Source organism: Artemia sp. Qi Xiang Cuo, chromosome 11, assembly GCF_049724085.1.
Source record: "Artemia sp. Qi Xiang Cuo chromosome 11, ASM4972408v1, whole genome shotgun sequence".
Lineage (NCBI taxonomy): Eukaryota > Metazoa > Arthropoda > Branchiopoda > Anostraca > Artemiidae > Artemia > Artemia sp. Qi Xiang Cuo.
The window spans coordinates 29265073-29292779 of NC_142804.1; the positions used below are offsets into that span (position 1 = coordinate 29265073).

At 37.1% G+C, this 27707-nt stretch overlaps 1 protein-coding gene across 1 annotated transcript in view; it reads right to left on the minus strand.

Moving 5' to 3' along the window:
• The window catches only part of LOC148946849 (uncharacterized), a 70535-nt gene that overhangs the window by 26507 nt on the left and 16321 nt on the right, over positions 1 to 27707 (minus strand). Inside the window, exons 2-3 of the mRNA XM_089097163.1 lie at positions 3198 to 3321; positions 933 to 1179 (exon numbers count right to left, since the gene is read on the minus strand). Of these exons, the coding sequence (XP_088953289.1) occupies positions 933 to 1179; positions 3198 to 3321 (371 nt within the window). The remainder of the gene's footprint in view (positions 1 to 932; positions 1180 to 3197; positions 3322 to 27707) is intronic.

Sequence of the window (27707 nt, forward strand, 5' to 3'; positions counted from 1 at the left end):
CCCTGGATCTTTCCTCATTGAGTTGATTTATGAATGATTTTACGTTCTGGTTTATCTCTGCTGGCCAAATAATCATTATGTAAGTTCCTCATACTTTTGAGTTGGATATATCAAAAATTACTATGAAACACACTGCATCGGTTGGCTAAGTCTAACCGCCCTGTTAAAGTTTTATTTTATTATTTTCTCTAATAAGTAACTTAAGAGGATTCAGTACTTTAAAAACCATTTTTTTAGATTCAACGTCATCTGACGGTCTGAAAGGCGAAAGATTCATTAGCGAATTCTCCCAGGGGACTACTTATCATTGAAACCTATTGAAAATTCGAGGAGCTATTAAATTGATCAAATGACATTTCTTTTATGGTGATTTTGGGCATTTTCCTAGCAGGTTCACTAGAACATTTTTAGGGACAACCCTTTCCTGAATTTTTAAAAGAAAATCCTGCTGTTTGATCGAAAAAACAAAATTACACTTTCCAATGATATAACGTTCTCTAAAACTAAAGATATCTATCTCCAGCACAAAACAAGAGAAGTTAAAAAGTTTTTCTAAGATTTTCAGGAAAGTAAATGTCGGCTTCAGTTTTCTGCCGTTTATTCAGATCACTTATCCAAGCTCAACAAGTTGCGACAAGACCACACAATCAATTCTAAATAGTTTGACCACATAAACTAAAAAATTTTATAATGGACGAGATAGGGTGATTCTTTATGGTATCGAATCCCCTTAATACGTACTCTCGTTTTTATATCATAGCAGTTTCAAACTTCCATTGCTAAAAAATTGTTCTCTGTTTTGGATCAATACAATCTCTGCAGCAATCTAATTCAAAACACAAAGAGACAAACTTGAGTACACCTGAATTTTTACAAGAACCCCATAGAGAAGAATCGAAGATTAAGAAAAATTAAATGAAGAATAAAAAGGATATTTCTATCTTTCGTGATAGAATTTCATCATGGGTAGGCAGGGTTGCGATATACGTTCTGATTGTCTGCAAGTCGACTTTGTCTTCTTGTCGATCTTGCAGTAGCGCTGCATACTTTTGTCGCCAATGTGACAAATCCTGGCGTATTTGAGAAAGCAGCCGCTCTGAATTTTTGGCCTGCTCAGCTAACTCCTCGTCTTTTTCATCGAGTTTTCTCTGCAGCTCAAAATTGGCTTCCCGGAGTTTTCTAGAAATATAGAAGAAAAATACAAGTATGCAGAATAAGATAAGATGTTCCAAACGAGTAAACTTCTTGTTACGGAGTCAAAATTTAAAACTAACGTAAATATAAATAAGCAAAAATTTGAGTCGGTATATTTCTTTAATGAAAACCTTGATGATGGTGGGATATAATCTTTGTGATGCATTTCACTCACGCAAGAGATAGGGGGAAAGTTAGGCGTCTAGTGAAGAACCATTGCATACAGTTGTCACTGGAAGACACCACCTGTGATTCCAACTTTTGTACCAACTGTTTCTTTTCACTTGTCGTGAAACAGCTAGGACATGTTCTGCAGATGAAGGATAACAGATTGCCTAGGATCGTTCTTGTCCAGCAACAGTTTAGGGCCAAACGAAAAGCAGGTCGCCCTCAAAGGGGGTGGGAGGATGTCCTAACAAAAGATTTAATGGAAACAGGAACGTCTCGGGAAGTGTGAACAGGGAGGACCTGAACAGATTGGGTTGCAGGAGTAGCGTACGCAGTTGTGTTGTCTTCAGGCAGCTTGGTGCTGCAGTAAGTTGCTAGTAGTAGTAGTAGTATGTATTATTGACGGGCAGCAAAGAACCGTCTCTAACATAGATTAAATGAAAAAAAAAGCTTTTTCAAGTGAAAGTAAAGAGCAACAATAAAACATAAAACGAACAGAAATTATTACGTATATGAGGGGTGTTGCTCCTCCCCAACACCTCGCTCGTCAAGCTAAAGTTGTTAAATACTTTTATAGAAAGCTTCTTATTGTTCTAATTAAACGACGCTTGTGTTTCAGGAGTCGTTCTTACAGATATAAAATTCAAACTTCAGCGTAAAGAGCAAGGTATTGAGCAGGGGGCAACACCCTTTACATACGTAATGATTTCTGTTCGCTTCAAATTTTAATATTGCTCTTTACTTTCAGCTGAAAAAAACTTGTTTTTCTTATTTAATTTCTGACCTATTTTAATAAAGCAAGGAAATCTGGCTTCACCTCCACGGAAAAATCCCTCTTCTCACAAGAATATTCTCTAGACAATTCAATCCCGGGGCAACTTTACCCCGGACAATTACACTTAACATCTCCACGCGTAAAATTGAGTCGGTAAAGGGAAAGCAAGACATAGGAATTCTTCGTATAGGAAATTCTTCGCATAGGAATTCTGGCAAATTCCCCTGAAAAGTTCACCCCTGGAAACTTCCCTCCCCATGAAAAATCCCCCAAACAGAAAATCCTCCCCCCCCCGAAAACTGTATGCATACTTCCCAACAACAAATAAGACCTTTCCCAAGGGACTGTGGAGGGTCATGTTATCTCCAAAGGCATAGCTATTGGGCCTTTCAACTATGCTGAACAAAATGGCCATCTCAAAATTTTGACAGGATTATTTTGAGAAAAGGGGGCGTGGGAGTGGGCCTAGTTGCCACTAGGACACTAGAACTTTTAATTTCCGTTCGAATGAGACCTCTCCCGATATTCTATAACAACATTATCAAGTATTTTGAGCACCCTTGGGGAAAACATTCTAGCAGCTCTAGGAGATTCATAACACTTCTAGGGCAGTTTTTTATTTCGTGTGACATTAAAATTTAACTATGAAACACGAATGCACTTTTCTTAACCTTTCTTAACCAAAAACATAAATAACAACTATACACGGCTCTGCCCCAGCCTAAAATTGTTGTCCCTTCATTTTTTTTTTAAATACAACATATAGCAAAAGTTGGTAGCCTAACAATAGCATAATAGTCGCATTAAAAAAACAAGAGACGACCAAAACTCATCACTTTAGTCATTGACTGTAATGCTTGACGTTTATCCCATATTTCATCCTAATGACCTTGAAGAAGTACTTTCTATTTTAGATTTTTGCTGTTGCTTTTTCTTAATTCCTTGTATAATTTAATTTGATTATTTTTTCAGTAACGATATGTTCATGTTAGCTTAAAGCTATTGCAGTATTGTAAATAGCAAGGTTCTATTCTAATTGTACTAAGAAATATAAGCATACCTTATGTTGGATTGCAATGTGGAATTCAAGGTTTCAAACTGTGAAAGAGATTGACTGTGGACTCCAGATTCACGAGATATTTCATTGTTACTTCCATCACCCAAAGACAATCTTCTTGACCTGTCTGTAATAAGAATCAAATTCGGCAACAATAAGCATGGTACAAATATATCATGATAACGTAAGTGGTCACAACCGCAACATTTGGGAGGGGCCTCCAGAATTGACTTTTAGGCATATAGTGCATATTGCATATAGTAGCTCCTTTCTTCGGTGTTGGAAAGTATCTGCGATATCACATCTACACACCGAGGAGGGTTGACGACTCCCTCTAAAATTGATCCACAGCCCACTATCCACTAAAAGGAAATCTTAACCGTGCGCCTTTAGATAAGGCTGTTACATATGCACACATACGACATCATTTTTATATTAGACTAATGTAGTTAAGGAGTGCATGGTAAAGAACTGTAAGTAAGGAGCGATGCAGCTTAATAGTAACCGAAACTCTAAGAAACAGAGACTTAATAACAATGGATAAATCAATAGAATCAAATTGTGATGCGTATTCAAAATATATGAAATTAAAAGTTTAATGTTACCCATCAAAAGCTACGAGCCTGAAAAAGATTTCCCCAAGTTTTGAAAAAGGGAGAAACACCCCCAAAACATCAATGAAAATCACAACATCAGATTCAGCATATCAGAAAACCCTAGTGTAAAGGGTTCAAGCTCATATATACAAAAATGTGGAATTTTGCATTTTTGCATAATGTGGAAGCATAGGCCTATCCTGGATGCGTCTTTATTTTGTTTTTGTTTGCTTTTCCCAGTGATGAACGTACCGGAGCAATGATCCTAGAAGATCGGGAGAGGGCTCATTTTGGTCGGAAACCAAAAGTTCTAGTGCCTTTTTTAAGTGAATAAAAATATTAGAGGGCAGCTTACCCCCTCCTACACTCCCTTTTTCCCAAAGTCGTCCGATCAAAATTTTGAGATAACCATTATGTTTAACATAGTCGAAAGATCTAATAACTATGTCTTCGAGGATGATTTGACCCCCCCCCCCCCAAAAAAAAAGCCGCTGGGGGAACGGCTGCAAGCTGTGAACTTTGCCTGTTGTTTACATATAGTATTGGCTATTGAGAAGTATACAGATATTTTTCGGGGGGGGATACGAGGAAGGATCTTTCCATGGATAATTTTTTCTTGGGGGAAGGGAGTTTTCCGTAGAGCGGGGTTGGATCTGAGAAATCAGAAAAAACAAGTTTTTTCAACTGAAAGTAAGGAGCAACATCAAAACTTAAAACAAACAAGAATGATTACGCCTATGAGAGGGGTTGGCTTCTCCTCGATACTTTATCTTAACGCTATAGTTTTTTTAGAACTTTAAAAAAAGCTTATTATTCTAATTAAACGGCTCTTGTGTTTCAGGAGTAATTCTTAAAGAATTGAAACAAAGTAATATTTTAGCGTAAAGAGCGAGGTATTGAGCTGGGGCAAACCCCCCAATATGTGTAATAATTTCTGCTCGCTTCAAGTTTTAATGTTGCTCCTTACTTTCAGTTGGAAAAACAGTTTTTTTTATTTAATCATAGGCAGTGCAATAGCGCTACCTCAGTAGAGAGCGATGTGGGCATGTATTATTTTTTTTTGGTTTGTTTGTTTTAGTTAGACCAGGGCACTTCATATCGAAGGAGTTGTCGAAAAACTTCAGATAGGGCTCATACGATTGAAAATTGAAAGGGCTAGTGCCCTTTTTTATTGTCGAAGGCGACTGGATGGCAGCTAACCCCCCTCCTACCGGCCCTATTTCCCCAAAAAAACCCATTTAACAATATTAGATTGCAAAGGGTTTAAACTTAATTAAAAGGTCTGGAAATTACGTCTTTGAGGATGACCCCCCCCCCCCAACAGTAGCCCTCAGGGCAAGGGTTGCAAGTTATGCCCTGGGGGCATATAAGGTTTATATAGAAAGGGCGACCGTATAAACTACGAAGAGGGCTCATTGGACTGGTAATCAGAAGTTCTAGTGCCCTTTTTAAGATTCGGAGTGGTTGAAGGGTGAATGGCCCCCCCACACCTCGTATTTTCCCGAAATGCGTCTGATAGACATTTTGAGATGGCTATTTGTTGTCGTAGATACTTCGGAAAGGCTCACTGGATTAGCAACTGAGTCATATCCTATCTATTGATTCTGTGAGAGCCTTATCCCTTTTCCTGTGAGAGCCCTCTGACGTCACGGAACCCCTGGCAAAATCCTTGTGACAGCCCTGGCAAGATTCCCGTGAGAGCCCTGTTTCTCGGCAAAATTCGCATGGCATCCCTGGCATAATTACCGTGAGAGCCCTGGCAAAATTACCGTGAGAGCCCAGGCAAGATTCCCAGATGTTTCAATTAATTGGAATATGGTCGGAATAATATAAAAGTAATAATAACAAGGGGAGCTCCTAGCTCCTCGCACGTGTTTCTAGCTGGCAAAATTCCCGCCATGTTGCTAGGCAAAATCGTGTCCAAACTGTCTCCCCAGGTGGTGGAAGCCATTTTGTAGCACATTAGGTACGTGGAGCTACCAACCCCTCAAGCCGTCACACCTACGCAAGACTCCCAAGACACACCCCTCTACACTCCAATGATGTCACAACACACCCCGTTTCAAACGGTCAGGTCTAATATGCTTGACAAAATTTTATGTCACCCTGCCTCAGGCACCCATGGGGAATCCCCGCATGTAACGTAAAGAGATCACACACCTGAAGTAATGATTGTGCATCACTTTCACGTAATACATTTTTTCACCTGAAACCTTCAAAGCGATTTTTTTTTTCATTTACATAATAGTGGCACACACTTTATGTAAGGTCAGCGCATCTTACGCATGGACGGCACTTCCCTGTCGCTTAATACCTTTTTTGACATTTTATTTTTCGTCCGAAACATACAGTGCTTTTTTCTTTCATTAGTTGTTTCTTTGACCCCGCCAGGACCCGAAAGGTCAATTTTCTTCCAAGGAGAACGCGCTCTAACCGAGAGGACAAAACTACTATTCCCAGTATTTTATCCTACTCTTAATATTCTAAATTAACCTAATGCGTGAAACCTAAGATTCCCCATTTTTGGCAAACATTGGAATGACGTATTACTCTCAAAATTTGACACGCTCCAGGAGACAATCGCTCTCAAGATATTAATACAGAGAAATACATTTCTTACTTGTGCTAAAAAATACATCTTAAAAACAAAGACTTTGTAAATAACAGGTTTTATTATTTCAAACAAATTGACAAGCAACATTAAAAACATAGAAAAGACAGTTAAAAAGAACGACAAAAAATAAAAGGTGAAAAAAGCCATATCATAATATACACAAAAGAAGAACCGTGTATTATCGAAAATCGGGGGTCCTAGCATGCAACCCAAGGGGGTAGGGGGAGGGGGAGTGATATTAAAGACGGATTTAAAACGTTTTAAGAGCTTTTAAGGAAATACTTTTTCATTGAACTAAATTTATAATATTTCACAATACCCGAACAATAGGTTCCACCTTCCACCTAGCATTCATTTTCAGAGGACACCTTGATAATAGATGCAATTTTTAAGCATTATTATGGCTTATGAAAGGATAAAATAAAAACAATAACATGCGTAATTTAAGGAAAAACAAGGGGGGAGGACTCCAGGGGGCGTCTGTGGGGGATGGGGGACTGTTTTTCCGTCGCCAACTCAGCACTGCCTTTCTTATCCACCGTTTTATTTACATTTTTTCGTTGCACATTGCAAGTGATAATTTTCAAGCGTTTAATTTTTTAATGTTTTCTTTTTTTGTTAGCCCGCAATGATCCTTCCTCCACTAGCGTACCGGCCCGCTCGCTGACCGCCTCCGAGGGAGTGTTCAGTCCACCAAACAGTTTCTCTCAGTCCTTACGCAACCTAGGGCACATTTTTTTTCAGCAAAAATATCAAAACACGCAAAGGGGGAACTTCTATCTCGAGAAATTCTTGTTCCCATCCATCCCGCGCACAGCGGGGAAGTTTGGTCAGTGTTTACTCATTCCGGGGACGGAATCCAGACTTCAACTAGACGATAAAGGAGGTTAAAAATGGTCTCGCTCGAGATAATTTAAAAAGTAGTTATAATAGGGAAATTATCATAGAATTTCTAGGACATACCCCCCTCTCACTTCACAGCATCCCTGTTTCTAGCGCTCATCTGGCAAGATTCCCACCCTTGGCATCCCACCCGGGATTCCAGGCGTTCTAATATTTCTTCTGTATTGCCAAAATTCCCATCCATTTTTGACATATTGTTTTTCTGGAAGATACCCAAGATTTCTGTGATCAGGTCTAATATGGATGACGCCATTGTATCTTACAAAACAGACTCCAGGAGCCCCCGAGCACGGTACACTTGCGGATGCTGCGTAATAACGGCGGTGCTCATCTTAAGCAATGACACCTAAAGGGAGAGGTTGGAAGATCAACTTACGAGAAGGATAGATACCCAAACAAATTAAAAAGTACTAATGACCCAGAGCGGAATGGTAAACCACTACAAAAAATATTCTAAGTCTTAGATTTCAACGAAAATATCCCGGAAATCAACTTTGAAATATCAGCAGAATGTAGCAATGACATAGTAAACCACGAGACAACAGTACAAAAATATTCCAAGTCTTACATTACGATACAAAAATTCCAAAGTGAACTTTAACACATCAAGAGAGTCTGACAATGACAAGGAAAATCATGAGATAACACTATAAAAACATTCTAATTCTTACATTTCAAGAAAAAAATTCCGAACAGAACTTTGAAACATATACAGAATGTAACGGTGACAAGGCACTTAACCTTTTCCTTAACCTTTTGGAAAAGGTTAAGAGAGACATGAAAAAAGCTAGGTTAATTTAAGATTACTTAACGTCGTCGCTAAGTGATAGTAAATTAACCTAGCTTTTTGCATGTCTCTCTTAACCTTTTGCTTGTAACAGTGACAAGGTAAACCACCACACTACACAAAATACTTCAAGTCTTACATTTCAACTAAAAAATTCCAAAAAGAACTTTGAAACATCATGCTAATCTAACAGTGATAAGGTAAACGACGAGGCGACACTGCAAAGCCATTCAAGTCTTAAATTTCAACAGAAAAATTCCAAATGAACATTGAAGCATCAACAGAAATGTAAGTGACATGGTAAACCACTACAAAAGTCTTACATTGCGAGACAAAAATTCCAAAATGAACTTTGTCACATCAAGAGAATGTAACAGTGGCAAGGTATATCATGAGATAACACTAAAAAAATATTCCAAGTCTTACATTTCAACGAAAAAATTCCAAAGAGAACTTTGAAACATCTACAGAATGTAACGGTGACAAGACACAACGCTACAAAAATATTCCAAGTGTTACATTTCAACGAAAAAATCCCGAAACGAACTTTGAAACTTCGACAGAATGAAGCAGTGACAAGTTAAACCACAACACAACAGTACAAAAATATTCAAAGTCTTACATTTCAACGAAAAAAATCCAAAATGAACTTTGAAACATCAAGAGAGTGTAACTGTGACAAGGTAAATCATGACAACACAACAAAAATATTCCTAGATTTCGAGGAAAAAATTTCCAAACGAATGTTGAAACATCAACGGAATGTAATAGTGACAAGGTAAACCAGTCCAAAAAAATTCCAAATCTTATATTTCAACTAAAAAAATCCTGAAATGAACTTTGAAACATCAACAGAATGTAGTACTGACATGGTAAACCAAGAGACAACAGTACAAAAATATTCCAAGTCTTACATTTCGACAAAAAAAATTCCAAAATGAACTTTGAAACAGCAAGAGAGTGTGATGGTGAGAAGGTAAATCATGAGACAACACTACATAAATATTCCAAGTTTTACATTTCAACGAAAAAATTCCGAACTGAAATTTGAAACATCTACATAATGTAATGTTGACAAGACACAACGCTACGAAAATATTCTAAGTGTTACATTTCAATGAAAAAAATCCCGAAATGAACTTTGAAACATCGACAGAATATAATAGTGACAAGGCAAACCACGACACAACAGCATAAAAATATTCCCAGTCTTACATTTCAACAAAAAAAATTCCAAAATGAACTGTGAAACATCAAGAGTGTAACAGTGACAAGGTAAATCATGACATAAAACTACAAAAATATTCCAAGTCTAACAGTTCAACGAAAAAATTCAAATGGCGTAGTGTTGTGTGTGTGTGTTTTGTGTTTGTGTATGTGGTTTTTTTTGTGTGTGTGTGTGCTTTTGTGTGTTTGTGCATTTTTGTGTATGTGTGTGAGTGTTTTTGTGTTTGTGTGTTTTTGTGTATGTGTTTTTGTGTGTCTGTTTTTTTGTGTGTGTTTTTTCTGTTTTTGTCTGGGTGTGTATTTTTCGTTTATGTTTGTGTGTTTTTCAAACGTTAGAGGACGCTTTCAATGATGATGACGGGTGTCGTAGGCATTAAAACCCCTACGACACCTGTCGAGAGTAGTTATAGTGTGGTACTGTGGCGTGAATTGCTGGCGAAAACTCGAAAGAATAGATTGAAGTAAAATTTTTAATAAGAAATGTCTGAAAAGTGTTTTAAGAGGATGGGGCGATGTCAGAGGAGGTCAAAGAGCAGTAATAGTGTGGCACTGTTGGGTGAAATGCTTAGAGTATCAAACAGTAGCAAAGAAAGGGGGGCGTCTTCTCTGTTTTCATAAATATCAACACTGGGAAGATATAATTTACGAATGCAGTCTCGACATCATTTACATTTTTTAGACAGAAAGAGACTGAGGTCTTCATCTGGGACGTGCACAGGGGAGGGGCTCTGAAAGTCATTTAGACATGACACAATAATTTGAAATGCAATTTTTCCATACATAAACCTGACGTAGAATGTTTTAGTGTATTTTTACTATGTTTGAATGAGCCACACTTTAAACCCACTAGAAAAATAACTTACATTTTTTTAATTCAGAACAGAAACTTTCGTATTTTTCAATTTTTTTTTATAAAAATACAGAAATCTTGAATTATTGCTAAACGCAACGTAAGCAGTGTTAATGTCCAGCACGAAATGGCTATCATTATGAACAAAGTGTTTAATGGGATTCTTTAGCTTTTTTCGGGGTGAAAGAGGTTGAAAATTTCCTACGGGGCGAGGACTGGTACCACACGGATGGCGGTGGGGAGTGGAGTGATGGGGGGCTGGTGTCAGTGTGAAAACAGTGTGGCAGCGCCATTCCGCTCTGGGTCGTAAGTATATTTTTTAATGGTTTGGGTATCTATCCTTCTCACAAGGTGATCTTCCAACCTCTCCCATTAGGTGTCATTGCTTAAAATGAGCACCGCAGTTATTACGCAGCATCCGCTTGTGTACCGTGCTCGGGGGATTCCCCCATGCGCTCCTGCAGTCTAGTTTGTAAGATACAATGGCGTCATCCATAAAAGACCTGGTCACGGAAATCTTGGGGATCTTCCAGAAAAACAATATGTCAAAAATGGGTGGGAATCTTGGCAATACAGAAGAAATATTAGAACACCTGGAGTCCTGGGTGGGTTGCCAGGGGGTGGGAATCTTGCCAGATGAGCGCTAGAAACAGGGATGCTGTAAAGTTAGAGGGGGGTATGTCCTAGAAATTCTATGATAATTTCCCTATTATTACTACTTTTTAAATTATCTCGAGCGAGACCATTTTTAACCTCCTTTGTCGTCTATTTGAAGTTCGGATTCCGTCCCCGGAATAAGCAAACACTGAACAAACTTCCCCGCTGTGCGCGGGATGGGTGGGAACAAGAATTTCTCGAGATAGAAGTTCCCCCTTTGCGTGTTTTGATATTTTTGCTGAAAAATGTGCCCTAGGTTGCGTAAGGACTGAGACAAACCGTTCGGTGGACTGAACACTCCCTCGGAGGTGGCCAGCGAGTGAGCCGGTACCAAGTGGAGGGAGGATCATTGCGGGCTAACAAAAAAATAAGAAAACATTTAAAAATTAAGCGCTTGAAAATTATCACTTTGCGCAACGAAAAACTGTAAATAAAACGGTGGATAAAAAAGGCGGTGCTGCGTTGGCGACGGAAAAAACAGTTCCCCATCCCCCACAGACGCCCCCCCTGGAGTCCTCCCCCCTTGTTTTTCCTTAAATTACGCATGTTATTGTTTTTATTTTATCCTTTCATAAGCCATAATAATGCTTAAAAATTGCATCTATTATCAAGGTGTCCTCTGAAAATGAATGCTAGGTGGAAGGTGGAACCTATTGTTCGGGTATTGCGAAATATTCACAAATTTAGTAAAGGGGTGTTTCCTTAAAAGGTCTTAAAACGTTTTAATTCCGTCTTTAATATCACTCCCCCTCCCCCTACCCCCTTGGGTTGCATGCTAGGACCCCCGATTTTCTATAATACACGGTTATTTTGTGTATATTATGATATGGCTTTTTTCACCTTTTATTTTTTGTCGTGTTTTTTAACTGTCTTTTCTATGTTTTTAATGTTTCTTGTCAATTTGTTTGAAATAATAAAACCTGTTATTTACAATGTCTTTGTTTTTAAGATGTATTTTTTACCACAAGTAAGGCATGCATTTCCCTTTATTAATATCTTGAGAGCGATTGTCCCCTGGAGCGTGTCAAACTTTGAGAATAATACGTCATTCTAGAGTTTGCCAAAAATGGGGAATGTTACGGGTCACGCATTAGGGTAATTTTAGAATATTAAGAGTAGGATAAAATACTGGGAATAGCAGTTTTGTCCTCTCGGTTAGAGTACGTTCCCCTTGGAAGAAAATTATTCTTTCGAGTCCTAGCGGGGTCAAAGAAACAACTAATGAAAGAAAAAAAAATCATTGTATGTTTCGGACGAAAAATAAAATGTCAAAAAAGGTATTAAGCAACAGTGACAGATGCGCCGTCCATGCATAAGATGCGCTGACCTTACATAAAGTGTGTGCCACCATTAAGTAAAAGAAAAAAAAAGCTTTGAAGGTTTCAGGCGAAAAAACAAAGTATTACGCGACAGTGATTCACAATCATTACGTAAGGTATGTTCTCTCGTTACGTTATAAGCAGGGATTCCCAATGGTTTCCTGAGGCAGGGTTACATAAAATTGCGTCAAGCATATTAGACCTGACCTTTGAAACGGGGGTGTTGTGACATCATTGGAGTGTAGAGGGGTGTGTCTAGGGAGTCTTGCGTAGGTGTGACGCCTTGAGGGGTTGGCAGCTTCACGTATCTAATGTACTATAAAATGGCTTCTGCCATTGCCTAGAAACGTGGCGGGAATTTTGCCAGCTAGAAACACGTGCGAGGGGATAGGAGCTCCCCTTATTATTATTACTTTTCTATTATCCCGGCCACATTCCAATTAATTGAAACATCTGGGAATCTTGACAGGGCTCTCGCGGTAATTTTGCCAGGGTTCTCACGGTAATTTTGTCCGGGATGCCATGAGAATTTTACCTAGAAACAGGGCTCTCACTTGAATCTTGCCAGGGCTGTCAGGAATTTCCCCAGGGGTGCCGTGACGTTAGAGGGCTCTCACAGGAAAAGGGATAGGACTCTCACAGAATTAATAGATTGGATACTACTAAACTGAAAGGACTAGTGCCCTTTTTAATAGTCAAAAGTGATTGGAGGGCAACAAGCCCCCCCACGCATTCAATCCCCAAAACACATCTAATCAACATTTTTAGATAGCCATTTTGTTCAGCGTAGTTGAAAAGGTCTGTAAATTATGTCTTTGAGGGTGACTACCCCCCCAGCCATCAGCGCGAGGGTTGTAAGTTATGCCCCTACGGCAGATAAGGTTTTTATGGAAAGGGTGGTCGTAAAATAAGCTACGGAATGGGCTTATTTTATTGGAAATCAGATATTCTAGTGCCCTTTTATGAGTCACATTAAATTATTTTTATGAGTCAATTAAAGTGATCGGAGAGCAGCCATCCAACCACGTCGTATTTTCCACAAATGCATCCAATAGAAATTTTGAGACAGCCGGTTGTTAAAAATAGTCCAAAGATCACATAATAAGGCCTTTGGTGTGGAGAGAATCCCCCAGAGTTTGGGGATAGGGGTTGTAAATTTTACCACAGGGGCATATGAGGTTTTATAAAAGTGGTGGTCGTGTGAACTTTAGAAGATGCTTATTTGATTGGAAATGTATAGTTCTAGTTCTCTTTTAAGAGTTAAAAATTATGGAGAGCAACTAGCCCCCCCCACCTCCCTGACATCCTCTTCTCCCGAAACGCATTCAATTGAAATAGTGAGACAGTCATTATGTTACCAATAGTCCAAAAATCATATAAAAATGTCTTTAGGGTGGACACAATCCCCCAGTGCCCACGGGCAAGGGTTGTAAGTTATGCCCTGGTGCATATAAGGTTTTTATGGATTGGGTGGTCGCATAAGCTTTGGATCAAATGGAGCTCATTTGATTGGAAGTCGAAAGTTTTAGTACCCTTTTTAAGAGTCAAAAACGAATGGATGGTAATCAGCCCCCCCCCTCAAGCCTATCCTTTCCCAGAACATCTCCGATCGAGAATTTAAGAGATCTATTATGTTAAGCATTGTTGAAAGGTCCAGTAATTATGTCTTTAGGGATGTCAACCTCCACACAGTCCTCAGGACAAGGGCTGTAAGCTAGGCAACTCGTTCATTGTTTACACATAGTAGCCTATATGTTATTGCAGAAGGTGTGCATGTTTGAACTTAACTTTTCAAGAAGACGAAGGGCATCCAAATGGATTTTTCAGAGAATGTGAAGGGGATTATTGGATAAAATCGATGCTCGCTATGGGCATACGGGTGGTCAAAAGGGTGTAACACAGGAACAACTGACTATATTAATTTGGAAAATTCAGGAAATTATAAAGGATATGATCAAAAAGGCAACATTTGCATGAACCAATACAACTACAACTACATCCACTACTACCACCAGATTACTCCATTTACAGTGTTGAGGGGAAATTCGAACTAAATCAAAAGACGCTATGTGCATGCAAATTGTCAAAACAGCGGATCTCAAGAATTTGATTTGGGTATTAAGTTGGAACTTCCAAAGAATGCTTAAAGGGAAAGATCATCATAGGCAGTGCGATAGCTCTGCCTAAGAAAAGAGCGATGTGGGCACAATGTATTATTTATCTCACCAAAAGGCAATATGTACACACTACCGCTAATACTACAGTTACTGCTACCTTTACTACTAATACTACTACGTCTATTGCAACTACTTGTAAGATTAAGAGCATTGAGATGAAAATTTCAAGAAGTATATGAACATACAGGCTATCAAAAGGACATATCAGAAGTGTCATAGAAACAGATAATGTTATTAAGTTGAAACTTCCAGGACTTAATGAGAGGGATGTTCTACTGACCATAATGCAATATGGTAATACTGCTGCTGCTAGTACTTTTACCGCTATTCAATACTATTATTCGTAATATCAATACTACTGCTGTGACTATTATTACAACTATGCCTAAGGGTATGAAGGTGAAATTTTCAAGGAATATCAAGTGGGGATGATGAGCTGAATCAAAACACACTGTAAGTATACAGGTTTCCAAAAGAGTGTAAGTGCAATATCTTAGGAATAGTTTAGTGCGTGAAGTTGAAAATAACAGGGCTTGTTGTGAGAGATGTAGAACTAACCAAAAGAAAATATTTACATCCTGATGCGGCTGAAAACAAAATACGTTATAAATGTTTTCACTTTTTTACTATAATAAATAAAAAAATAACAAAGGTTTAAGGAATAAATATGAGTATATGTCGATTAAACTGACAACACATGGTCATTTGTTTTTTTTTTTTTCAGTAAAGTGCAAATTACGTTCTGATCTTGAGAAGGTATGGGGGTTATCGGCCCTACTCATGTTAATTTCTGCTCGTTTTGAGTTTGACTCGGCTATTTATTTTAATTTTTGTTCGTTTTGGGTTCCATTTGTTTATTGATAGTGATAGTTTCACGCTTGGAAGATTATTTGAAATTATTTCTGCTCATTTTTGGCTTAATGGAGCTCTTTACTTTTCTTTGAAAAACTTGTTTTGTATAAAAAGTTTTTTTCAATTAATCTAATAAAAAAGCAACAAGGTTCAGGGCACAAAAAAACATCACTGCGTCAGAAGCATTTTCTGTGCTACACATCCCCACAGATATCTGTTCCAATGTTTATTATATTGATTAACAATTGCTTCTTAGTTTTTAGTAGACCAATTTTTTTTCACAAAATCAAACCAAAAATCTGCATTTTTAATTCCCCAGACAACTAAATTGACCAATGAAACGTTCTAAATTTTCCATCTCCCCTCCTATTAGACAGAAATGAGAGTCATCATGCGATCTAATACTTTACTACCGGATAGCTATTTTGTTTCCATTGTACCGGATAGCTTCCTTTGTGGATCGGTTACATCGATTTTAAAGCGTGGAGGTTGCAGCTCGTACCCCCCTATCACTGTCGCGTGTGTATTTAGTAAGATTTTTCAATATGTACTTCTTCCGTCTGTGACTGAAGATGTAATTTTTTGAAAATCAGTTCGGTTTGGCCTAAGGAGTTAGTTGTGCCCATGCTCATAGGGCACTCGCGAGTGTATTTCGCCAGGCTGCCGATAAAAATGAGCAGATCCATCTTTGTTCGCTAGACGTATCTAAAGTTTTTGACAGTGTTGTCCACAGTCAAGCTCTTTATCACTTTTTGTAAATGGTTTCAACACTTCCGTTATTTTTGTTCTGAGGTATTGGTATAGCTAAGCCTGTTTGCGGTTAAAGTTGAACGGGATTAATGCCTAAGAGAATCTTTGTTTTTAATGTAGAGTATACCAAGGAGGCGTGTTTTCCCCTTATGTTTTTAAGCTTTGTATTCCTAGAGGGCTTTCTAAGATAGCTGATACTTGGCTGATATCGTATATTGCTTACGTGGATGACATCCTACTTATTAGTGGGATCAATTTGTTTTTGTCGAAAGTGTTGGATGATAGAAGAAATAGTTTTTTCGATATCGGACTTAATTTAGATGTTGCAAAGTACGAGTATCCCTATTTCAAAAGTAATGCTACGAATACTCCTTTGAATTGCAATTATTCTTCTATATGTTCAGTTAAAAGCCTAGATTAGTTTGGTATTATTCTTTGTAATAATATTTCTTGTTTTCATCAGTCAGCTTTTAGGGACACATGTACCAAGATCAAATGTGGGTATTCCAAGATTGTTGCAAATCGGTCGAAATACAATCGCAAAGCTTTAGTGTCGCTCTACTCAGTTTTCTTTGGCCATGCTATTTTGTACCTTTCAGGTCTTTACATATTGCTTAGGAAGAATGACCTATCTAAATTAAGAAAATGCTATTATCGGTATTGAAGATTTTTGTTGTATCGTCTGTTGTCATTTAGTAATCGCCGTATTATCAGAAAGTATAACGCACCTGTTATAACTGAAAAACTTCGTGATTTACATATAAAACTGTCTGCAAATCCATATGAAAAACTGACTCCTCGACATGGTCTCATTCATTTGTTTCGCTGATTTTTCTTTTTATTTGTCTATCTATACTTTAAGTGCTGTATGTTTATTTTTCTTTCCTTTTTCTCTCTACTCCACTATTTTTCACATTGATTCTGCTGTGGGTTATAAATAAAGTATTATTATTATTATTATTTAATTGTCATTCATAACTGCATTTCTTATTTGTTTAGAATGTACTGGATGACTTTCATCAATAAGTCCATACCCCCTCACTCAGTTTCTTCTCTATTATTCCATCCACTTGAGTCTATGGCTTTTATGCACTTCAAGACACTTTGGGTTGATTTGACTGTGAATCTTACTATTAGCAAACATTAGTAGGCTACTGTATTTCTAAAAATGTCACCTTCACTAATCTTGCAATGGAAAGAATTTCAATCATTTTTAAAATCTATCTTTCTAGTCAGACCTCTTAGTTCCTATCAGTGTTAGGGCTATATCAGCCTCTTAAAACAAAACTTACCTTATATGAGTCTAATCTTGCACAATGTATTTTATTATGGATTAACATAGACGTGAATGAAACTACATTACAATTGTATAACGCACAAAAACATGCGCTGATGTGTGCAAGACAAATTATGAGGGAAGGCCACGATTCTTCAAACTCTCTCTTGAATGTTCTACCTCTCAATCCCTTTTATACAAATAACAATTCAATAGGGACAAATTCTTTCATTTAACAGTGAAACAAAAAAATATCTGGATATTTCTGTCACGTATACAGTGGCCATCTTCAGCAGATATAAACTAAAATAATACAAATAAAAAATCAAAATTTATACAAAACAACAAATTAATTACATATTCTCTTCAGGTAAACAGAGGTCAAAAGTATTAGGAGAAACAAAATTTGCTTTATTTGACTGCAGTAAATTTTATCATAAACCAAATTCACCTGAGTCTTTATTCAAAGCCAGATTTTTGAATAAAAGATTTTTTTTATTTCAATGGTTTCCCTAAGAACTTGTTTTAAACACCGGTCCCTAGATACCAAAGAGACATTCTCGAACATAATAAAATGGCCAGGGAAAGTAAAAATATGTCCAGGTTTGGAGTTTTGCTCAACAGTTCACAAAATAGATTCTTGATATTGTAGCAATCTAATTTTTCAATTCTGTTTAGTACATCCCACATAGGACCTTCCCGAAGTATATGATGTCTGATAGAATCCACTTTGATGCTCCACTGTAGTTTGATCCTTCCCAGAATTCAGAAAACTACTTGAAGTACTACTGTCTAAAGCTACCTTTAAACCATTACTTTGTAAAATTCTTTTGATGCTCCAATGAAGTTTGATCCTTCCCAGAACTCAGAAAACTACTTGAAGTACTACTGTCTAAAGCTACCTTTAAACCATTACTTTGTAAAATTCTTTTGATGCTCCAATGAAGTTTGATCTTTCCCAGAATTCAGAAAACTACTTGAAGTACTACTGTCTAAAGCTACCTTTAAACCATTACTTTGTAAAATTCTTTTGATGCTCCAATGAAGCTTGATCCTTCCCAGAATTCAGAAAACTACTTAAAATATTACTAGTTTTTAAAACTACCTTTAAACTATTACATTGTAAATTTTTTCTTTAGCCTTTCATTCTGCCCTAGAACATATGGTAAAGTACAAAAAACATCCTTCTCCCCACTTGTCTTTACGACTTTCTTAGAAATATCCAAAAACTTCTTTCTTCTTCTTGAAATAGTCTGGTCAATTAACCAACTTGGATAATTGTAACTTATTAGTACTTCTCTCAGAAATGTATTCATAAGTATTCGCTCTCACAGCAGATAGTAGAAATATGGTCTGTTAAAGAAATGATCAACCCAACTTTTATTTGGCGAGTATGATCTGAGAAAAAAAGACAAATATCTATTGTTGTTAGTTGATTTTCAAAAGATTTTAAAGTCCAGACTATTTATATTCTTTAAAAGAAGGATAAAAAGAAAAGGAAGTTTCCCATTCTCTTCTAATTCAATTGTAAAATTTAAATCACCAACCCCCCCCCCCAAAAAAAATGAGATATTCCGAAAAACCTTCTAGTTCTTACTCCCCATGATTCCATACTGAAATTATATTGTCCATATAACAGAAATTATATTGTCCATATTTGTGTTTCAAGTCACTAACAGTTACTATCCAGGAATATTAGCTGTTATATATGCTTACTTGACAGTACAAAATAATCATAAAAACTATTTTTCAAAAATTTTCTGAGAGCTCGAAACTGATGTGACTATTGTTTCTGACTATTCTTGGTTTTTTCTTCAGTACTCGCAGGGCATTGGAACACCGTAAAGAGCAGTTTAAGAGCTCATTTGGAGGCTATTGCTTTCACGTACATAGTCTTTATAAATCGTCTTGAAAACACCATCATAAAGTGCCGTGCTGCATTATAAAGGGAACTTCTTGTGTTGTTTCTGGACGCAAAAGCTATGAGAAAAACTGCCTCGTGAAAAAAAAAATTCGTTCAAATTCCAGGATGATTCAGGAATTATCAGTGCTACTTAAGTTTATCTTAACAGTAAGAGTTAATGATTGAACCACATTTCCAAGAAATTCGAAAGAGCTTGAAACCCTGATGTCTCATTTTTTCCTAAGCACTATTGGGGCACTGATACCTCACAGTTGCGTTGAGATAGATAACCGACCAAAGATTTGTGATTTATGTTTTAATCCGCTCATCCCATTAAGGAGTACATTCAATGGTCACTGGTTTTCACGTCATGTAGTCTTCTTTGTCTGAAAACCCAAAATGTAGTCTTCTTTGTCTGAAAACCCAAAATGAAGGAGGTTACTGATTCGCCAATCAAAGGAGCTTCCAAGTAGCCTATAATAATCGCTCCTGTCGTAATTTCCTTTTATAACCTTTTCTGTGGCCAATTTTTTAAAGAATAAAGCAAAAACCAGGAAAGGGGTCGACAACTTTTGTTCACTTTTACTAGTTTTTTTCTCAATATCTACCCCCAACAATTAATTAATTTTAAATATTTGTAGAATGCAAGCTGCATCGTACGGATATCTCAACCCTATCGGAATTCCTGCCTATCCAGGCCACCGCTTACCCTCTTTTTTATATCCATACTTTTGGAGGTTTGGCTTGCCCAAAATCAACTTACATGAGAATTTACCATTCGATTTTTCGTTCCAAATATAACAATCATTGCTGACAAAAATTCCATTTAGAACCAATGAAGTGGCTCTCAAACTGTATTTTTAAGTTGTCCTTACTAAAGAAGAAGCTTTTCTTAAACCCCGCTGAGGTTTCAATGCGGTATATCCTCTAGTCTAAAGACCATTAGTACATCAATTCTGTACCATTACTAAACCGTCATGGAATTTTTGGTTATATGTCTGAGACAAAATGATCAGCTCAAATAATTACTCATTAATTCTGCATAATGCTCTGGCTGTTGACTTGTCTGAGTTGCAGACAAGTTATGAATCCTTACTTTACTCCGTTATAACAGAAGGATTGCCCAGGACATTATGCTTGTAATGATTTTTTTTTTTAATTTTAAAGGTAAGGTGTATATTGATATTACGATCCTAAAAACTTTTCGCTTTTATTTCATTTTTCAACTTATCAACAAGTTTACCATTATAATACAGGCTATTCAACTGTCCAATATAGGCCAACATCAACAATTTCTGGTTCAGTTATAAATAATATATATATATATATATATATATATATATATATATATATATATATATATATATATACGAATAGGTAGACGTGGATTCCAGAATATTGTAAGCTTGACTTAGGCCAGCCATTTGAACAAAACATCATGGACTCTTGACTAAATGCTTCATTTTTCTTCATGACAAAGTGCGTCCACACCCAGCACTTCTAAACAAGATTATTTAAAAACTGGGGCGAGACTTTCAGATTTTCATATTTTTGGACCATTTAAAGAGGGTCAACTTGAAAAACATTTCTGATCCAATGAAGAAGGTAAAATAAGGTGCAAAAGTGGCTTCTAGATTGATCTAAAAAACATCAAACATTAAACTCTATTTTTACTAGTATTGTGTAATATAATATATTTTGTAGCATACTGGGAGTACCTAAAGACTCAAATTACTTTTAAATATCTTGTACATTACTTGAAAATAATCCCAACTTTCATTAAAATAAAATAACTAATGGGTGAAAATTCAGCATTGCTTTGTGACTTACAAGTCTTTTCCTTGATTGGCCAAGTAGCCAAACTATAGAGCTTTCATAGGCTGTACCTTCATCAATAATTGAAGATATTGGAGCATTCATTCACTAGATTAGAAAATACCCCAGCTCTACTCTTGAAAACAGCACAAGGATTTTCTTACTTTCACTTTTCTAGCAAACCTTTGGATTGAATTTTTAGATTTTGGCTATGTACTGATATAGTGAATGAAAGCTAATTGTTCTTTCTGTATTAATTGTTGCATGCACGATGTCTGATATAGCTCTATAGTTACTTGGAAAATCAAGAAAAGGTGAGGGCCAGGGTTACTTTGGCCATATAGAAGACAAACAATTCTGCAGACATTGTCAATCTGTATAATTGAAAATTCATTCAAAAAGTTAGTAAAAACATTATTAAAGCATTAAAGATGACTAATGAAGTCTATGGTTTAAGACAGAAATCACATAGACAAAAAAAGAAATAATATCTCACTCAATGTTCTTTCCAGATATAATATTCACTGCTGTTATAATTGCATCCTAAACTTCTTCCCTAGGTTATACACAAAGCTTGCGGATTTTCTTGTTTTTTTTTCCTAATTGGCTTATTTAGCATTGTTAACAATTGATGAGAAAAAACAAAATAAAAATAAGAACAATGCAAACCCACAAAATCAGCAAATTTTGTATACAGCATAGAAGTTTCCTATAGCATAAGTTTCCTATCCAGGAAACTTATGGAATAGGATAGAAAAAAAAGATAGGAAAAAATTTCAATTTCAACCCTTGTTGATTTAACTTGAGTCAAGCAAAATGCAAGGCTAATTTGCAAGCTTTAGTCAACCTTTTTTATGTCATTGAGCTGAACTTGAATCAAGCCAAATTCACAACTTTGCTGCAATCAAAAGAGATACATGCATTAACAGCATACTTTTTTTGCTTTGCCTTAGGTTTGCAGTTTTAAGGTGATTTGTCTCCAGTGGCGGATCCAGGGGGACGAGGGGGCGCCCGCCCCCTAACATACTCTAAAGTAGTGTAATTTACTTAATTAACGCAAATTTTCGTTAATTAAACTTGCTCCTAACACAAGTTTATTGGGTTAACCTATTTTGCGCCCCCCTCCTAAAAAAATCCTGGATCCACCCCTATGTGGAAGCACTAAATCAAAGGCAGCGCAATAGCGCTGCCTAAGTAAAGAACGATGTTGGCACAATATATTATTTATTATTTGCTGGTTTCTTCCTTTAGACCAGGGCACATCGTACCGAAGAAGCTGTTGTAGAAACTTCGAAAATGGCTCATTTCATTTAAAATTGAAGGGCAACTAGCCCCCCCCCCGCCCATCATTGCCCCAAACATATCCAATCAAAAATTGGAGATAGCCATTTTGTTCAGCGTAGTTGATTTCCAGATAGAAAATATGTTTTTGAGGAGGTCACTCCCCCTCAACCTCAGGGCAAGGGTTTCAAGTTATGCCCTGGCATATAAGAATGATGTTGGCACAACGTATTATTTAATTTTTTTTTCCTTTAGACCAGGGCACTTCATATCGAAGAAGTTGTCGTAGAAACTTCGAAAAGGGCTTATTCATTTGGAAATCGGAATGGCTTATGCCTTTTTTAATAGTCGAAAGTGATTGGAAGGCAACTAACAACCCTTCCACACCCACCATTTCCCGAAACACATCCAATCAAAATTTTGAGACAGCCATTTTGTTCAGCGTAGTTGATTTCCAGATAGAAAATATGTTTTTGAGAATGTCACTCCCTCACAACCCTAAGGGCAAGGGTTTTATTTTATGCCCTGGGGGCATATAAGAACAATGATGGCACAATGTATTATTTTTTTTTCTTTAGACCAGGGCACTTCGTATCGAAGAAGTTGTCGTAGAAACTTCGAAAAGGGCTCATTCAATTGAGAATCGGAGTGGCTTGTGCCCTTTTTAATAGTTGAAAGTGAATGGAAGGCAACTAACACCCCTTCCACACCCAGCATTTCCCTAAACACACCCAATCAAAATTTTGAGATAGCCATTTTGTTCAGCGTAGCTGATTTCCAGATAGAAATAATGTTTTTGAGGAGGACACTCCCCCACAGCCCTCAGGGCAAGGGTTGCAAGTTATGCCCCGGGGGCATGTAAGGTTTTTATAGAAAGCGTTGTCGTAGAAACTTCAAAAAGGCTAATTCGATTGGAAGTTCAAAGGGTTAGTGCCCTTTTTAATGATCGAAAGTGATTGGAAGCCAGATAACCCCCCTCCCACGCCCACCATTTCCCCAAACACATCACATCAAAATATTTAGATAGCCATTAAATTCAACTTAGTTGAAAGTTTTGGAAATTAGGTCTTTAAGGATGACAACCCCTCCACCCCCACAGCCCTCAGGGCAAGGGTCGTAAGTTATGTGATTGAAGAAGGGCAACTAAACCCCCTCTCACGCCCACCATTTCCCCAAACACATCCAATCAAATTTTTTAGATGTCCATTTTGTTCAATGTAATCGAAAGTTCTGGAAATTAGGTCTTTTAGGATGATAACCCCATCAAAGCCCTCAGTGCAAGGATTGTAACTTATGACTTGGGGGCATATAAGGTTTATATAGAAGGTTGTTGTAGAAATTTTAGAAGTGGCTAATTTGATTGGAATTTGTAAGTGCCTTTTTCGAGTGTCAAAAGTTCTTGAAAAGAATATAACCCCCCTCTCTTGCCAACCATTTCCTCAAAAACATACAACCCAAGTTTAAAGATAGCCATTTTGTTCAACATTGCTGAAAGTTTTAGAAATTCTGCATTTTAGGATGTTAAACCCCCCAGAGTCCCCAGGGCCCCTAAAGGTTGTAAGTTATGCCCTGAGGGCATATAAGGTTTTTATAGATGGAGTTGTCGTAAAAACTTCAAAAGGGGCTCATTCAATTGGAAATTGAGAGAGCTAGTGCCCTTTTTAATAGTTGAAAGTGATTGGAGGGTAACTAACCCCCCCTCTCTTGCCCACCAGTTCCCAAAACGCATCCGATCAAAAATTTCTGATTGCCATTTCGTTCAACGTAGTAGAAAGTTCTGGAAATTAGGTCTTTGAGGATGACACCCCCCCCCAGCCCTCAAGACAAGGATTTTAAGTTGTGACCTTGGAGCACATAAGGTTTTTATTGAAAGCATTGTCGTAGAAAAGTCAAAAGAGATCATTTGATTGGGAATTGAAAAGGCTAGTGTCTTTTTCAATAGTTGAAAGTGATTGGAGAGTGACTAACACCTCTCTCACGCCCACCATTTTCCCAGACACATCCAATCAAAATTTTGAGATAGCCATTTTGTTTAACGTAGTTGAAAGTTCTAGAAATTAGGTCTTAGAGGATGACAACTACCCTCACAGCCCTTAGGGTAAGGGTTTTAATTTATGCCATGTGGGCATATAAGGTGTTTATAGAAAGTGTTATCGCAGAAACTTAAAAAGGGCTTATTCAATTGGAAATCAAAAGGCCTAGTGCCCTTTTTGATAGTCGAAAGTGATTGGAAGGCTTGACGTTTTTATAGTAAAGATCAATGTGGGTATAATGTATTATTTTTTTTGTTGGTTTGTTGTTTAGACCAGGGCACTTTGTATCTAAGGAGTTGTCGTAGGAACTTCGAAAAGGGCTTATTCGATTAAAAATAGAAAGGGCTATGCCCTTTTTAATAGTCGAAAGTGATTGGTGGGAAACTAATCCTCCTCCCATGCCCACCCTCCCATTTGCCGTTATGTTTAAAAACTAATGTTGCCATAAGATTAAATCAAAGTTCAATGTGTTAATGCTAATTCTCCATAAGACATCTCAGCAGTATCCCAAGAACGACTGAGGGTATTATGTTCGAACTTTCGGGGCTACTTCTGCTCTAAAAATTTAACCAAATCAAAATAGCGTAAATGTATCCAACCTATCAAAGAAAGTACACAGATTTTTATGCAAATGGTATCAAGTTTTCCATTTCGGGTCAACTGGAGGAGGTATGAAACTAAATTAAACACTACTATTTGTGTCCAGATTTTTAAAAGGGTGTATGTTCTTAAAAATTGCTGAAATTTTTTTCCCAGCATACAAATAGAAGGCCAAACTATAAAGTCTTAAAAAGGAAAAGATTTAAAGTGTTATTTTCTTTTTTCCTGAAAAGAATATGTCAATATAAAACGAACAGAAATTAATAAAAAAAACTTTTTCCACAAAATAAGTTTTTCAAAGAAAAGTAAAGAACTCTATTAAACTAAAATGAGCAAAAATAAAATCAAATAATCTACCAAGCGTGAAACTACCACAAATCAGCATCGATAAATAAATGAAACCCAAAACAAACGAACAGAAACTATAATAAATAACCGAGTCACACTCAAAACGAGCACAAGATGACATTATTTGGGCTCAAAATCCCTATGCCTTCCCAAGGCCAGAACATAATTTGCACTTTACTGAAAAAAAATACAAATGAATGTGCATTGTCAGTTTAATATACATACACTGATATTTAGTAATCAAAATGTTAATATTGTCTGATTTATTAAAGTTATAAAAGTAAAAACATATATATTTTTTTCAGTAAAGTGCAAATTATGTTCTGGCCTTGGGTCAGAAGGTTTATATCTTTATTCATCTTTGTGAACAATGGGTAAAATACATTTTAGAACAATTAACCTGACAACTAATTTGTGCTGTATGTTTTAACTTTCTATTTGTGTTGTGTGCATTAATATTGTACAATGAGTAAACTTATTGCTTTTTTTGTTTGACCCCTGATTTTAGCCGTGCTTCTGCCATCCTAACAAAAGATGGTTTTTCTACCCAATTGATACATGACTATCAATTATTATCTAAAAACTTAACTAACATTTCAGTGTTAACAAAGTAACAGATAATACCTGGTAGGCACTGTAGAGTCTGCTGGCCAATGTCAAACAAGGATTTGTTATGCTTTGCAACTTTATTTTAAATAAACTTTCAAGTTGCAGGCTTCAAACTATCAGACTGTTTCAGGTATGATTTCGAAATCGCAGGCTTCAATTAAGGGCTTGGCTTGCCATTGCCCTTTTTTGCAAACTTCTTTCAAGTATATATTCAAAGTTGCATGATTCAAACAACCTTAAATCAGGGATCTTCCTTGGCTTGTTTCAAGCATGTTTTGAAAATTGTGGCTTGAATCAAAGATTTACCTTGCTATTGGTTTGTTTTGTAAGCTTTTTTCAAGCCTAACTAAAGCTTACAGCAAGCTTGCAGGCTTAGGGCAAGTGTATTTGCCTTTAACAGCAAGTGTGATCCCAGGAAATTTGCTAGTTAGGATAACATTCAATGATCTTTCTAAATACAGTAAGCAGTGCTGTTGCAATTGCACCCCAACCATCCTATTAGGGCTAAATATGGCCTTAGGCTATATATATGAAAGCTGCTGATTTTGTGGGTTTGCTTTATTTCTGTGCTTATTTTTCATCAATAGTTAATTGATAATCATAGGCAGCGCGATAGTAAAGAACGATGTAAAGAACGTAAATGTAAAGAACGATGTAAAAAACCTAAGTAAAGAACGATGTGGGCACAATCTTTTTTTTCCTCCATGGCCGGGCACTTTGTATTGAAGGATTTGTCGAAAAAACTTCAAAAAGGGCTCATTCGATTGGAAATTGGAGTGGCAAAAGCCCTTTTTAACAGTCGAAAGTGATTGGAGGGCAACTAGCCCCCCTCCCCACGCCCATCATTGCCCTAAACACATCCGATCAAAATTTTGAGATAGCCATTTTGTTCAGCGTAGTTGATTTCCAGATATAAAATATGTTGTTGAGGAGGACACTCCCCCACAACCCTCGGGGCAAGGGTTTTAAGTTATGCCCTGAGGCCATATAAGAACGATGTTGGAACAAGGTATCATTTATTATTTTTTTTTCCTTTAGAGCAGGGCACTCCGTATCAAAAAAGGGCTCATTCAATTGAAAATTGGAGTGGCTTGTGCCCTTTTTAATAGTTGAAAGTGATTGGAAGGCAACTAACACCCCTCCCACGCCCACCATTTCCCAAAACACATCCAATCAAAATTTTGAGATAGCCATTTTGTTCAGCATAGTTGATTTCCACATAGAAATTATTTTTTTGAGGAGGACACTTCCCCACAGCCTTCAGGGCAAGGGTTGTAAGTTATGCCCTGGGGGCATATAAGGTTTTTATAGAAAGCGTTGTATAATAAACTAAAAAAAAAGCTCATTCGATTGGAAATTCAAAGGGCTGGTGTCCTTTCTAATAGTCGAAAGTGATTGGAGGGCAACTACCCCCCCCCCCCACACCCATCATTCCCCCAAACACATCGAATAAAAATTTTTAGATAGCCATTTTGTCCAGCGTAGTTGATAGAAAATATATTTTTGAGGAGAACACTCCCCCACAACCCTCAGGGCAAGGGTTTTAAGTTATACCCTGAGGGCATATAAGAACAATGTTGGCACAATGTAATATTTATTATTATTGTTCCTTTAGAGCAAGGCACTTCGTATTGAAGAAGTTATCGTAGAAATTTCGAAAAGGGCTCATTCAATTGGAAATTTGAGTGGCTTGTGCCCTTTTTAATAGTTGAAAGTGATTGGAAGGCAACTAACACCCCTTCCACGCCCACCATTTCCCGAAACACATCCAATCAAAATTTTGAGATAGGCATTTCGTTCAGCGTAGTTGATTTTTAGATAGAAATCATGTTTTTGAGGAGGACACTCCCCCACAGCCTTCAGGGCAAGGGTTTAAGTTACGCCCTGGGGGCATATAAGGTTTTTATACAATACGT